The sequence below is a fragment of the Salvelinus sp. IW2-2015 genome, linkage group LG11 (assembly GCF_002910315.2).
Source record: "Salvelinus sp. IW2-2015 linkage group LG11, ASM291031v2, whole genome shotgun sequence".
Taxonomy (NCBI): domain Eukaryota; kingdom Metazoa; phylum Chordata; class Actinopteri; order Salmoniformes; family Salmonidae; genus Salvelinus; species Salvelinus sp. IW2-2015.
The window spans coordinates 44,491,620-44,503,958 of NC_036851.1; the positions used below are offsets into that span (position 1 = coordinate 44,491,620).

The 12,339-nt window shown below is 43.1% G+C and overlaps 1 protein-coding gene across 1 annotated transcript; it reads left to right on the top strand.

The window, feature by feature from the left end:
- Positions 1-1,128: 1,128 nt before the first annotated feature.
- Positions 1,129-11,205, top strand: LOC111970454 (keratin, type I cytoskeletal 18). The gene is made up of 7 exons (XM_023997196.2): positions 1,129-1,712; positions 3,302-3,384; positions 7,858-8,014; positions 8,813-8,977; positions 9,428-9,553; positions 9,924-10,144; positions 11,031-11,205. The coding sequence occupies exons 1-7, from the start codon at positions 1,230-1,232 to the stop codon at positions 11,062-11,064; spliced, it is 1,269 nt and encodes a 422-aa protein (XP_023852964.1). The 5' UTR covers positions 1,129-1,229; the 3' UTR covers positions 11,065-11,205.
- Positions 11,206-12,339: the final 1,134 nt, after the last annotated feature.

Here is a 12,339-nt window from a genome sequence, read left to right on the forward strand (position 1 = left end):
CAGCCTCTGAAATCAGCAATTAACTGCACCTCAGATTTCACCTCACAGAGGTGAGACACATCTCAACATCAACTGTTCAGAGGAGACTGCATGAATCTAGGGCCTTCATGGTTGAATTGCTGCAAGGAAACCACTACTAAAGGACACCAAGAAGAAGAAGAGAGTTGCTTGGGCCAAGAAACACGAGCAATGGACATTAGACCGGTGGAAATCTGCCCTTTGGTCTAATGAGTACAAATTTGAGATTTTGGGATCCAACCGCCATGTCTTTGTGAGACGCAGAGTAGTTGAAAAGATGATCTCCACATGCGTTGTTCCCACCGTGAAGCATGGAGGAGGTGTGATGGTGTGGGAGTGCTTTGCTTGTGACTCTGTCAATGATTTATTTAGAATTCAAGGCACACATAACCAGCAAGGCTACCACAGCATTCTGCAGCGATATGCCATCCCACCTAGTGTGCACTTAGTGGGACTTTTTTCAACAGGACAATGACCCAAAACACACCTTCAGGCTGTGTAAAGGTTATTTGACCAGGACGGAGAGTGATGGAGTGATGGAGTGCTGCATCAGATGACCTGGCCTCCACAATCACCCGACCTCAACCCAATTGAGATGGTTTGGGATGACTTAGACCACAGACTGAAGGAAAAGTAGCCAACAAGTGCTCCGCATATGTGGGAACTCCTTCAAGACTGTTGGACAAGCATTCCAGGTGACTACCCCATGAAGCTGGTTGAGAGAATACAAAGCTGTCATCAAGGCAAAGGGTGGCTACTTTGAAGAATCTAAAATCTAAAATGTCAATACATTTGGTTACTATATGATTCCATATGTGTTATTTCATAGTTTTGATTAATTCACTATTATTCTACAATGTAGAAAATAGATTTAAAAAACAACAAAAAACTTAAATGAGTAGGTGTGTCCAAACTTTTAACTGGTACTGTATGCTTCTCATTAGATGCACGCAAAAAAAATAGGGGAAATAAGGAACCGAGTGAATGAAAGCATGAGAGAAGAGGGAGGAGAGCAGGAAAGAGAGGATGGGGGTGTGGATGTAGGCAGGGTCTTGGAGGCCGGCCTGCGAAAGAGAGAGAGAGGATAGTTGTGTAGGGGGAGTATTAGTTCTCCGGTTCATTCTACCCGCGTCACTCTCTCTGTATCTCAGCTCAGTCTCCTCTCGCTCTCTCTTTCTTCTCCATTCTTTTTAACTCCTCCATCAGCAGTCATGAGTTACAGACCGTCCAGCAGCCACACCTCTTTCCAACGCTCCGCGCCCGTGTCCTCCTACCGGGCCGCCAGCACCTATGGCGGGGCCGGAGGCCAGGGCACCCGCATTTCCTCCACAGCCTACGGGGGCCTCCGCAGCGGTGCCCCGGCCAGCTCCTCCTCCTACTCCACATCCTCCTTTAAGGTGAGCGGCGGTGGTATGGGCATGGGTGGTGGCATGGGCGCCGCTATGGGTTTGGGCATGGGTGGTCTGACCAAGACGACGGCGGCAGGTGGTGGCGGTGGTCACGTCATGGGAAACGAGAAGGGGGCCATGCAGAACCTGAACGACCGTCTGGCCAACTACCTGGAGACGGTGAGGAACCTGGAGCAGGCCAACGGACAGCTGGAGATGAAGATCCGGGAGGCCCTGGAGAAGGGAGGACCAGACGCCCGCGACTACAGCAAGTACAGCCCTATACTGGACGACCTGCGCAAGAAGGTGGGGGTGTGAATGAGAAAGAGAGAGAGGGGGGAGTGATAGTGAGAGGTGCAATATGGGGTCTCTTGAGTAGTATCACATTCAAACAAATAATAATACAGTATCATTACAAGAGTGATAGAGACAAAGAGAGAGTGACAGGGAGAGAGAGAGGGTTGTTGATAATGTGTGTAGAAAAAGGGTTAAGGTGAGAATTTTTTTTTGTCTTTTGTTGCTTTAGATAAGTGTGTTCATAGATAATCCTTATTTGATTAACCTATAAATCAAAATATCCATGTAATGTCACCAATGTTGCAACTTTTCTGTGAACTAAAACCCATATGGTATGAGAGATGTCCCTCCAAGAATGAATTTAAGCGTAGTGAAAATGATTTATTCACCGATTTATACTTTGCTTCTCACTCTTTCTGCCTTCACTTCAACATTTCTGTGATGAACCCTGCTTTGTAACAACTGCCTTATAAAATGTCCTAACAACTGAATAGAGGGTGGGGCAGGGTGGGGCAGATATCCCCTTTCCTTCCCCCTCCTTCCCTAGTTCCCTCACTCCTCAAACTAGTCAAAGACTTCCTCAAATGAATCCTTTGGTGGAAGCAGTGAATCATCATCAAAAAACAGACCAAAACCCATAAACAATGTTCCAAGATGGTTTCCAACCCGCCGGGTCACTCTCCTGGGTTACTCTGGGGCGTAGTGTGGTGTGGGAGGGACCAGCAATGTGAACCAGATGTGGTGTGACAACACACAAAAAGAATCCCCTGTGAGATTTGAAACACATGGTGGGTGTGCTGGTTGTATAACCATTATAGCTCCACACAGCACAGTCAAAGTCTCTGTAAACTACTCACAGCACAGTCAAAGATCTATGTAAGAATTCCAACAAGATCTCATGAATTCCTGGCAAAAACAGACTTTTGTCCAAAAGAATTCAGAGGCCCTCTATAGCTTATGATGGCACTCTTATGATGAATGTTAGCCTTGTTCCACTTGCCGGACACATAAAGGGACAAGAGTTTCCTTTTTTGTGTGATTCACACCAGAATGCCATGGTTAGAAACACACAGATTTTGGGGTGGGGGGGTGGGGGGGGGCTCTCTTTATGGTTTTGTGGGGGACAGGAAGCCCCGCCTTTTTCTTTAAACAATGAAAATTGAGAACAGATTCAGCCCTAGAGCGAGAACTAATTTTCCTGTTCTTCCGTTTGTGGTTCCTCTTTTTTCTTAGAGACATGTGACGGTAACCATAGATTCATTTGTGATTCACTCAACCTGCAGTTTCAATATCACTCCCCTGAGAGTCTTAGATTTAAAATGGTGGTGATGAGCAGCAGATCCCGTGATGGAATGTTTTAGTTCTTCTTTTTTATTGCCAGCTCATCTGTGTATGACGCACACAATTATAGTTAGAATTAAGAAGTAAGTGGGGGAAAACATACAGGCCTACAGCTTTCCTCTATAACTGACATGGATTCAAAAGTTAAGTTAAATAAAGCATCATAATGCTCATGTCACCTGCAAAATTGTCCTCCAAAAGATTTAGTCTGTTATTGTCATGTATTCATTAGCATTAACAATCTTTTTCTCCAATAGGTCTTTGATGCGACAGCGGACAATGCTAGCCTGGTGCTCCAAATTGATAATGCCCGCTTAGCTGCAGATGACTTCAAAGTAAAGTGAGTTTACCACTGTAAATGACATCTTTCTGCACACTGGTTGATCCATGAATTTGTATACAATACAAGGGTTCATTTGCGATTTTGTAGATCGTCGCTCTGTCAAAAAAATCTATTTATCTGTTTAATTTCATACTGTACATGTGCTTCTCACAAATTCAATTGGTTTAAACCCACTATACACAATTAGGTAGTGTATCAGCCATTCAGTTCAAGGAAGAACTCTCAAGAGTTTGAGATATGCCAGACCCATGAGGGAGGAAGTCTAGTGCCTGTACCGGTATGCAGTCTTATCTAATCTCTCATAATGAATCTGTCATATTGGCATCTGCATGTAAATGTCTGATGTGCGTTTAAACTTTCCCTCCCAAAATTCTATTTTTATATTTTTACCCCTTTTTCTCCCCAATTTCGTGGTATCCAATTGCAATTACAGTCTTGTCTCAGTGCTGCAACTCCCGTACAGACTCTGGAGAGGCAAAGGTCGAGAGTCACGCGTCCTCCGAAACACAACCGAACCAAGCCGCGCTGCTTCTTGACCAAATGCCCACTTAACCCGGAACCCAGCCATAACAATGTGTTGGAGGAAACACCATACACCTGGCAACCGTGTCAGCGTGCACTGCGCCCATCCCACCACAGGAGTCGCTAGTGCGCAATGGGACAAGGACATCCCTACAAGCCAAACCCTCCCCTAACCCGGACGACGCTGGGCCAATTGTGCGCCACCCCATTGGTCTCCCGGTCACGGCCGGCTGCGACAGAGCCTGGACTCGAATCCAGAATCTCTAGTGGCACAGCTAGCACTGCGATGCAGTGCCTTAGACCACTGCACCACTCGAGAGGCCTCCCTCCCCAAATTCTAATAATAATCAAAAGTAGGGAGAGAATCAAAATTGACTTCAGATAGTGTCTGAGTCAACACATTTTGGTTGAGCAACTGACTAGATATCCATTTTCCCTTTCATAGTCAACTGAAACACGGCAGCCATTTTGTGCCTTCACCCCATCATTTCGAGACCTTGGGGCTATAAGGTTCAATCTGATATTTTTGTCAAAAATGAGATAGTCACATAAATGATCTTCAGAAGGTTCTTCAGATGATTGTGAAGTCAAATATTTAAATTAAATAAACTACTGTACATTTTAAATGAGAAAAAAAATGGAAAACTAGAAACGTATATCTGCATAAACCCATTTGAACTTGGCGCTATAAGGTTTTATCTGCAATCCAATCACAAGCCTAAGTACGGTCTAAGTACGGTCCAGGCTAGTTTAGCCAGCAATAATGGCTTGCATCAAAAATCTTAAAGTAAATGATGTTGTCGCATCATTGTTCAGTGATGACAGTAATTTGTCTGTTGATCATAATACATTTCTTAATGTATATTATGATGTGTTCTGACTATCTTGCAAGGGCGAAATTGTAGTGTAGATATTGGGGGAACGGACGAACAGTAGACGACTTCTTGGGTATGACACTACAAGCTTGGCACACCGGTATTTGGGGAGTTTCTCCCATTCTTCTCTGCAGATCCTCTCAAGCTCTGTCAGGTTGGATGGGGAGCGTCGCTGCACATTTTCAGGTTTCTCCAGAGATGTTAGATCGGGTTCAAGTCCGGGCTCTGGCTGGGCCACACAAGGACATTCAGAGACATGTCCCAAAGCCACTCCTGCGTTGACTTGGCTGTGTGCTTAGGGTCGCTGTCGTGTTGGAAAGTAAACATTCGCCCCCAGTCTGAGGTCCTAAGCACTCTGGAGCAGATTTTCATGAAGGATCTCTGTACTTTTACATCTTTGCCTCGATCCTGACTAGTCTCCCAGTCCCTGCTGCTGAAAAATATCCCCACAGCATGATGCTGCCACCACCATGATTCACCGTAGGGATGGTGCCAGGTTTCCTCCAGATTTGACGCTTGGCATTCAGGCCAAAGAGTTCAATCTTGGTTTCATCAGACCAGAGAATCTTGTTTCTCATGGTCTGATAGTCATTTAGGTGCCTTTGGCAAACTCTAAGCAGGCTGACATGTGCTTTTTACTGAAGAATGGCTTCCGTCTGGCCACTCTACCATAAAGGCCTGATTGGTGGAGTGCTGCAGAGATGGTTGTTCTTCTGGAAGGTTCTCCCATCTCCACAGACGAACTCTGGAGCTCTGTCAGAGTGACCATCAGGTTGTTGGTCACCTCCCTGACCAAGGCCCTTCTCCCCTGATTGCTCAGTTTGGCCATGTGGCCGGCTCTAGGAAGAGTCTTGGTGGTTCCAACCTTCTATTTAAGAATTATGGAGGCCACTGTGTTTATGGGACCTTCAATGCTGCAGAAATGTTTTAGTATCATTCCCCAGATCTGTGCCTCGACACAATCCTGTCTCAGAGCTCTACGGACAATTGCTTCAACCTCATGGCTTGGTTTTTGCCCTGACATGCACTATCAGCTGTGGGACCTTATATAGACAGGTGTGTGCCTTTCCAAATCATGTCCAATCTATTGAATTTCCGTGGATGTAGAAATCAAGGCCGGTCTGGACTGCACCAAAACAAGACGTTCAAAAAGCGTCGGTGTCGTTCCGTGCATACTGAGGTGCCTACAGTGTTGCCTGAAATGTAATTGTATGAATGCCCTTCTATGTGGTAAGCCTACCATTTGTAAAACACCAAAAAAAGACGACGACTGACCGTGCTTACTGGGGTGTAGCCTACCATGTCGGCCAGCAATGGAATTGTATGAATGCGCATCCATGTGGTAGGCCCACCATTTGTAAAACAGGCCGTTGCATTGGCTTTATTAGTCCTGATTCCTGTGACTAATTAATTTGGCTATTTAAGCTCTGAATATCAGCTACCCAACTCTATCAGGAGTCATCGTAAGCCTATTTGTAATGTGTTTACCCAGTTGGAAATGCAGAACTATTTAATTTTTCGCTATGATCAACTTATCAAAAATGTACGGATACAAACTTGAAACCACTGATCATGACAATGAGGTGAAACACCAGCACAGAAGTTGTGATTGTCAATTCCACATTGTCCATTTTACTTTTACCTATCCTGTTTTTAGGATGTGTTGTTTGTTAACATGACAGCGCATTTTTATTTGATTGGGTGCCGTTTAGGTTAGGTTACTTGATGAGAGAAACCTGCAGGATGTAAAAAGTGTCCGTCTCATTACATCGTCATACATTTTATCTCCAGCCTGTAGGCTACAGAAAAGACCACATACTCTTTCTACCATATGCTAGAAATCTGCTACATGATTTATGTTGGATGATTTTTTTGACAGAACATTGGTGTTGCGCCTGCTGTGATGCGTTTCTCCAACAGCACCCTGGAGAGGCGCGCTGGGAATGGACAAAGTGGGCACTGCTTATCACAGGGTAGCATCAGGCTCATCTAAGAAGACCAAATGCCACCGGTTGATAGAAATTGTCAATGTTTTTCGGCAGAAGCATGTGAGGTTTTTGTGTTATTGGTGGTGCGTCTTGCTCAATTTAGCTCAGAAAATGCTGCCCTCGTCAATCTGCCGCCATAGGCGGCCACCTTATCCTGCCTAATGAGCGGGCCGGCCATGGTTAGAACCTTCGTAGGAACATTGTTAAATCTCTGAGCCGTTGAAATTAACGTTGCACTTGAAAACGCTCGTAATCTTACGCCTGCCTCAGACCTCTCGTAGAACAGCTAAGTGTGCACAATGATGTGCCAAATCTGTGATTTTGTGAATTTTTAATGGGTAAGCATTAGAATGACACGCCTCAATATTTGCAGCCGTATGTGGTAATATCTCTCTAGGACCTGATCCGCCATCACTATTGTGAAAGAATTCTAATGCTACGGTAAGATTTGAATGGAGAAAGCTGATCCGAGAGCAGTGCTCCCTTTCTTTTGATCCTACCAGTATCGACACATGCTCTAACGACTCACTTAGCGGCCATTGTCTCTGTGTGGTGTTTTGGGAAACGCATATTACACCTTTGGCCATTGTAAGAAAGATGCATCATTAAAACACACGTAAGTCTAAGTTCCATCGCTATCGGGAAGCCGGGTCCTGTTCTCCCATCCCAGTGGCAATTTCACCCATGCTATCTTTGTATTATTCTATCATTTATATATTCAAATAGCTACACTTTTTTTTTTTAACTGAACATGTCAAATTCAGAAGTGTCAGATAGAGGCTTATGGCTGAATCCATATTGAGATTTCAGAGCCACAAGGTTATATCTGCTATTGCACCCCCCTAAAAAAATGATTTAGAAATGTCTAAGGATTTTTATACTCTGCACTTTAGGTACCTTTAAGGTGAGGGTTATGAAAGAAGAATTCACTACAAAACAGTTCAGAGATCTGGGATGTGAAAACGTTGTTGCTTAATATCTCAGAACAATGCTTTTCTCAGATAAAACCTTATAGTCCCAAGGTCACAATTTCCAAGTATTTAATGTCAACAAGGAGTGTAGTGACAGTCTCCCTATGCCCAAAGGTTTGAATCTGAGAATGGCATTCGCCAGTCAGTGGAGGCGGACATTGCCGGGTTGAAGAAGGTCATCGATGACACCAACATGGGCAGGATGAACGCGGAGAGTGAGATCGAGGCCGTGAAGGAGGAGCTCATCTTCCTCAGGAAGAACCATGACAATGTGAGCTATAGTATTAATATTGAATATCCACATCAAATTATATTATTTTAAAATTCATATTTTTATTGTATTTGAATAGATTGAAGACTAATATTATTATTGGAAGCGTCTCATGGGGGGGATTCTCAAGACTAATTTGTAAGTCGCTCTGGATAAGAGCGTCTGCTAAATGACTTAAATGTAAATGTAAAATGTAAAACATAACATGCTCAATTTGAGCAACTCCAGGTAGCGACATTGCAGGCTAGCTCAGTGCTGCCCCCTCTCATTGATTATCTCAAATTGAAGGCCGACTGGGGTACTGCAGGCTGCCGGTAGCAACTTGATTATCCTTATAACTTCTTCTGTGTGCGATTTTAAAATAGTTGGTTCAAGGACATACATTTGGTGTGATAGAAGAAAATATTGGCACCATGACCGTCTTCTGAAAAAAAAAATCTTTACATGAATATTGCCAACGAAGATTGCTATTTTCCCGAAAACAACAGCCTGCAGTACCTTGGTCGGCCTTTAACTTCATGGCTTCAATGAGACGCGGCAGTTGTTCTCTCCTGATTGAGATTGAATGTCCATGTCAAACAATAGAAGATTTGCATGAAATAGAACATTTCCAGACTAGATTTAAGAATGATATAATCCAGGAAGAATGATGATAACGTGATAACAAAATCAGACTAACCTAATCACTAGCTATGAACTTTTCACATTTCACAGTTGGTAAATTTTGGAATGCCTTACTATTTCTCATGTCTCTGTCTCTCTCTCTCTCCCCCTTCCCTTCTTCCCTCTCTCCAACAGGAAGTGATGGAGATGAGGAACCAGATTACTCAGTCGGGGGTGCAGGTGGACGTGGACGCCCCCAAGGGTCAGGACATGTCACTGGTCATGGAGGAGATGAGGGCCAAGTACGAGAAGATGGCTCTGAAGAACGCAGAGGACCTCAAAGTGTGGCACGAAAACCAGGTTTGCCCATCCTATCTTTACAGTGTTCAGAAGGAAAGAAGGATGGATATGTTCTTATCATTACTTCATACATACTAACATTACACACCACATAAAGTCCGGGTTTGGCTGGGGTAAGAATAAATAAGAATTTGTTCTTAAATGACTTGCCTATTTAAATAAAGGTTTAATAAAATAAAATAAGTTAATAAAAATAAAGCCTATAATACTCAGTTTTTGATCCGCATTTGGAATTGAAATGGACTACCTCACACCCACAGGCCAATATAAAAATGTGTATTTGCAAAAAGTGTAGCTTTCCAATAAAAACTTGTTTTGTTGCACAAACCAGTATCATATCTGGGTAGTCTAGTCACACAACAAAAGCCTGAACTACAAAACATGAATTCACCTCTCAAGTTGACTCAGCTTCTCTCCCTCTCATCTCTCTCCCTTTGTGCTGTGGTATAGATCTCAGACGTGCAGGTGCAGGTATCACAGAACACAGAGGCCCTGCAGGGGGCCCAGGTTGAGATGAGTGACCTACATAGACAGCTACAGACCCTCGAGATTGAGCTGGCGTCCCAACAGAGCTTGGTAAGGACATTCTTTCAATATGATGATAACATATTTCAGTTAAATTCCTATATTCCACAGAGCAGAAATGGAACTGATAGTAACCCCAGTATGTCCTCTATGTCCAACAGAGGAGGCTGGTGGGAGGAGCTATGGGTGGATGTGCTCATTGTAAGGGCTGGAATGGAATTAATGGAATGGTATCAAACATATGGAAAACACATTTGACTCCATTCAGTGTATTCCGTTCCAGTCAATACAATGAGCCTGTCCTCCTATAGCTCCGCTCACCATACCTTAGCCATACCTTCCATATCTCCAAATTCCAACATTCTAATAATCCCAATGTCATTCAACAACATTCCCAAAATTCTCCTCTTATTTCAAACAGAAATCCTCCTTAGAGGACACCTTGCATAACGTGGAGATGCGTTCCAACATGGAGGTGGAGAAGTACAATGCCATCCTCATCCGTCTGGAGGGCGAGCTGACCAACCTGCGGGGTAACATCCAGCATCAGGGCCAGGAGTATGAGGCCCTGCTCAACATGAAGATGAAGCTGGAGGCCGAGATCGCCACCTACAGGAGCCTGCTCGACGGAGGGGACTTCAAGTGAGTGGACGAGGGGATGAGGGAGATTGGTTCAATCCTAAATCGACCCGTAGACCAATTAGATAGGTATAAGCATTATGTTCATAGCTCCACCTTCCACCTTGATAGGCCAGGTGGAAGTTTCATCATATTGGTTATTTCAATCAAATCTTCTCAGATCTCCACAAGTGCATGTGACATAGGGCCTGAAGGTTGATTTGGGATTGGGCCATTGACTGACTATTGGGGTGCATCTTAATAGTCTAAACTGGCTTCCTCTCATCTTGATTTGTATTCTTCATGTGCACTGATTTACAGACACATGGATAGGTGGATGTTAGGCAGACTTTTCGCAATCCAGTTCGTTGACATCAGTGAAGGAAAGAAGGCGAGAACGAGAGGAAGCAACTTTATACTATTGAGATGCACCCTTAGCTCCGAGATGGGTTGAGATGATTGAGATTAAATACATTTTTTATTTTTAATCAGTTATCACGCAAGAATAAGAACAAATAGTTGAGGATCAAATTCTTGATTCAATCACAGCTATGCTTCAAGCTCAACTACCACAATACGCCATGGTGCGTGGATCAAATCAAATCTATGGAGTTGAAACAGGATATAATGAGATCGTGAGGTGGGGGTGACATTTACCATGAGTCAAATTCTTGGAAGTTGTGACAAAGTCAAATGGCAGAAACACAAAATGATTTTGGACACATCTGCAGCAAGTAGGCCTTGCTGCAGAGCTTGAAGCAGAGCTGCCATATCTGTCGGCGCCATCTTACTAATGTGAGTGGATGAGGTAGTTTGACGCCATCTACAGTATAAACCAGGTATAGCATGATTGTTTGTCCTGTTAATGAATGAATGTCCTGTTTTTTAATACCTATTTTTTCTATTCCAGGCTCCAAGACGCTATGGATGAACTGAAACCCTAAAGGAATGAGGCGGGACAAAAGTGATGACCAACTGTCAACTTCATGGAGAGAGATACCCACAGACACGGAGGAGTCAAACCCATCAAATGGGCATAACCATGTCATAAAAATAAAACCTTGATGCAATGGTTTATCATTTAACGTGTTGTTTCTCATATTTATACCTAAACACTGCACCGAGGCCATTTTTTATTTTACCAGGCAAGTCAGTTAATAAGAACAAATTCTTATTTTCAATGACGGCCTAGGAACACTGGGTTAACTGCCTTGTTCAGGGGAAGAACAACAGATTTTTACCTTGTCAGCTCGGGGATTTGATCTTGCAACCTTTCAGTTACTAGTCCAACACTCTAGTCCAACCACTAGGCTACCTGCCACCCCATTAAACTGAGCCTATTGAACTGAGCCTATTGAACCGAGCCCATTGAACCGAGCCATTTGCAAGATTTTAGGAAAGCTTAAAATGTATCTTCTTTATGTGATGGATAGAAAACTGTAATTCCCTTTTTAAAATATGATTTATTTTTTATAGTACGAAGCACGGGCAATCAAAAAGTCCCAAACTCACAAACACCCCTTGTGTAGCAATAGAATAAATACAAGAAAAGTTACAAATAACTAAAAGCCATCATCACACATGATGCATGACATAGTGTAGGGTTAGTAACAGAAGAAGATAAAAATGATTAAACTGACAGAAATATTGTCCTGAAATTACCTCAATGTACAGAAAGAGGCACACATCCCCAAACCCATGAACAAAAGCTTATAGGATATTGCAAACGCGTATCACCCTAAAACCAAGGATGGTGTGGCTTAATAATGAGAGAAGAAATTGATGAATATTTATCATATGTGTATAACAATATAGTCAACATTTAAACCAACAGGTGAGGTAAACAATTAGCAATTAAACATTCATAAAGTCCTTAATTAATCACAGCACATACAATAAAATAATTAATTATAACTTATTGTGAATAGGCTATAGAGAAGAATGCTTCAGGAAGAAATTGATGCTTGTGCTCTTATTGAATTTAGGTAGGCTACTCAGTTACACTACATTATTGCTATTATAAACTGGTTGCCAATGTAATTAGAGCAGTAAAAATACGTTTTGTCACAACAGTGGTATAAGGGCCGATATATCACGGCTGTCAGCCAATCAGCAGTCAGAGCTCGAACCACCCAGTTTATAATAGGCAATAAATAAGAAAGACCATAGTGCAATACATAGTTTATGCGTAGCTCCTTATTGTGAAGGCCAGCACGTTA

Bases quoted from the DNA above. Each gene is read 5' to 3' on its own strand.
- LOC111970454 (XM_023997196.2), top strand. From the start codon at position 1,230: ATGAGTTACAGACCGTCCAGCAGCCACACCTCTTTCCAACGCTCCGCG. The intron at 3,385-7,857 runs GTGAGTTTACCA...CTATGCCCAAAG, and splicing joins GCAGATGACTTCAAAGTAAA to GTTTGAATCTGAGAATGGCA. The intron at 8,978-9,427 runs GTTTGCCCATCC...GCTGTGGTATAG, and splicing joins AAGTGTGGCACGAAAACCAG to ATCTCAGACGTGCAGGTGCA.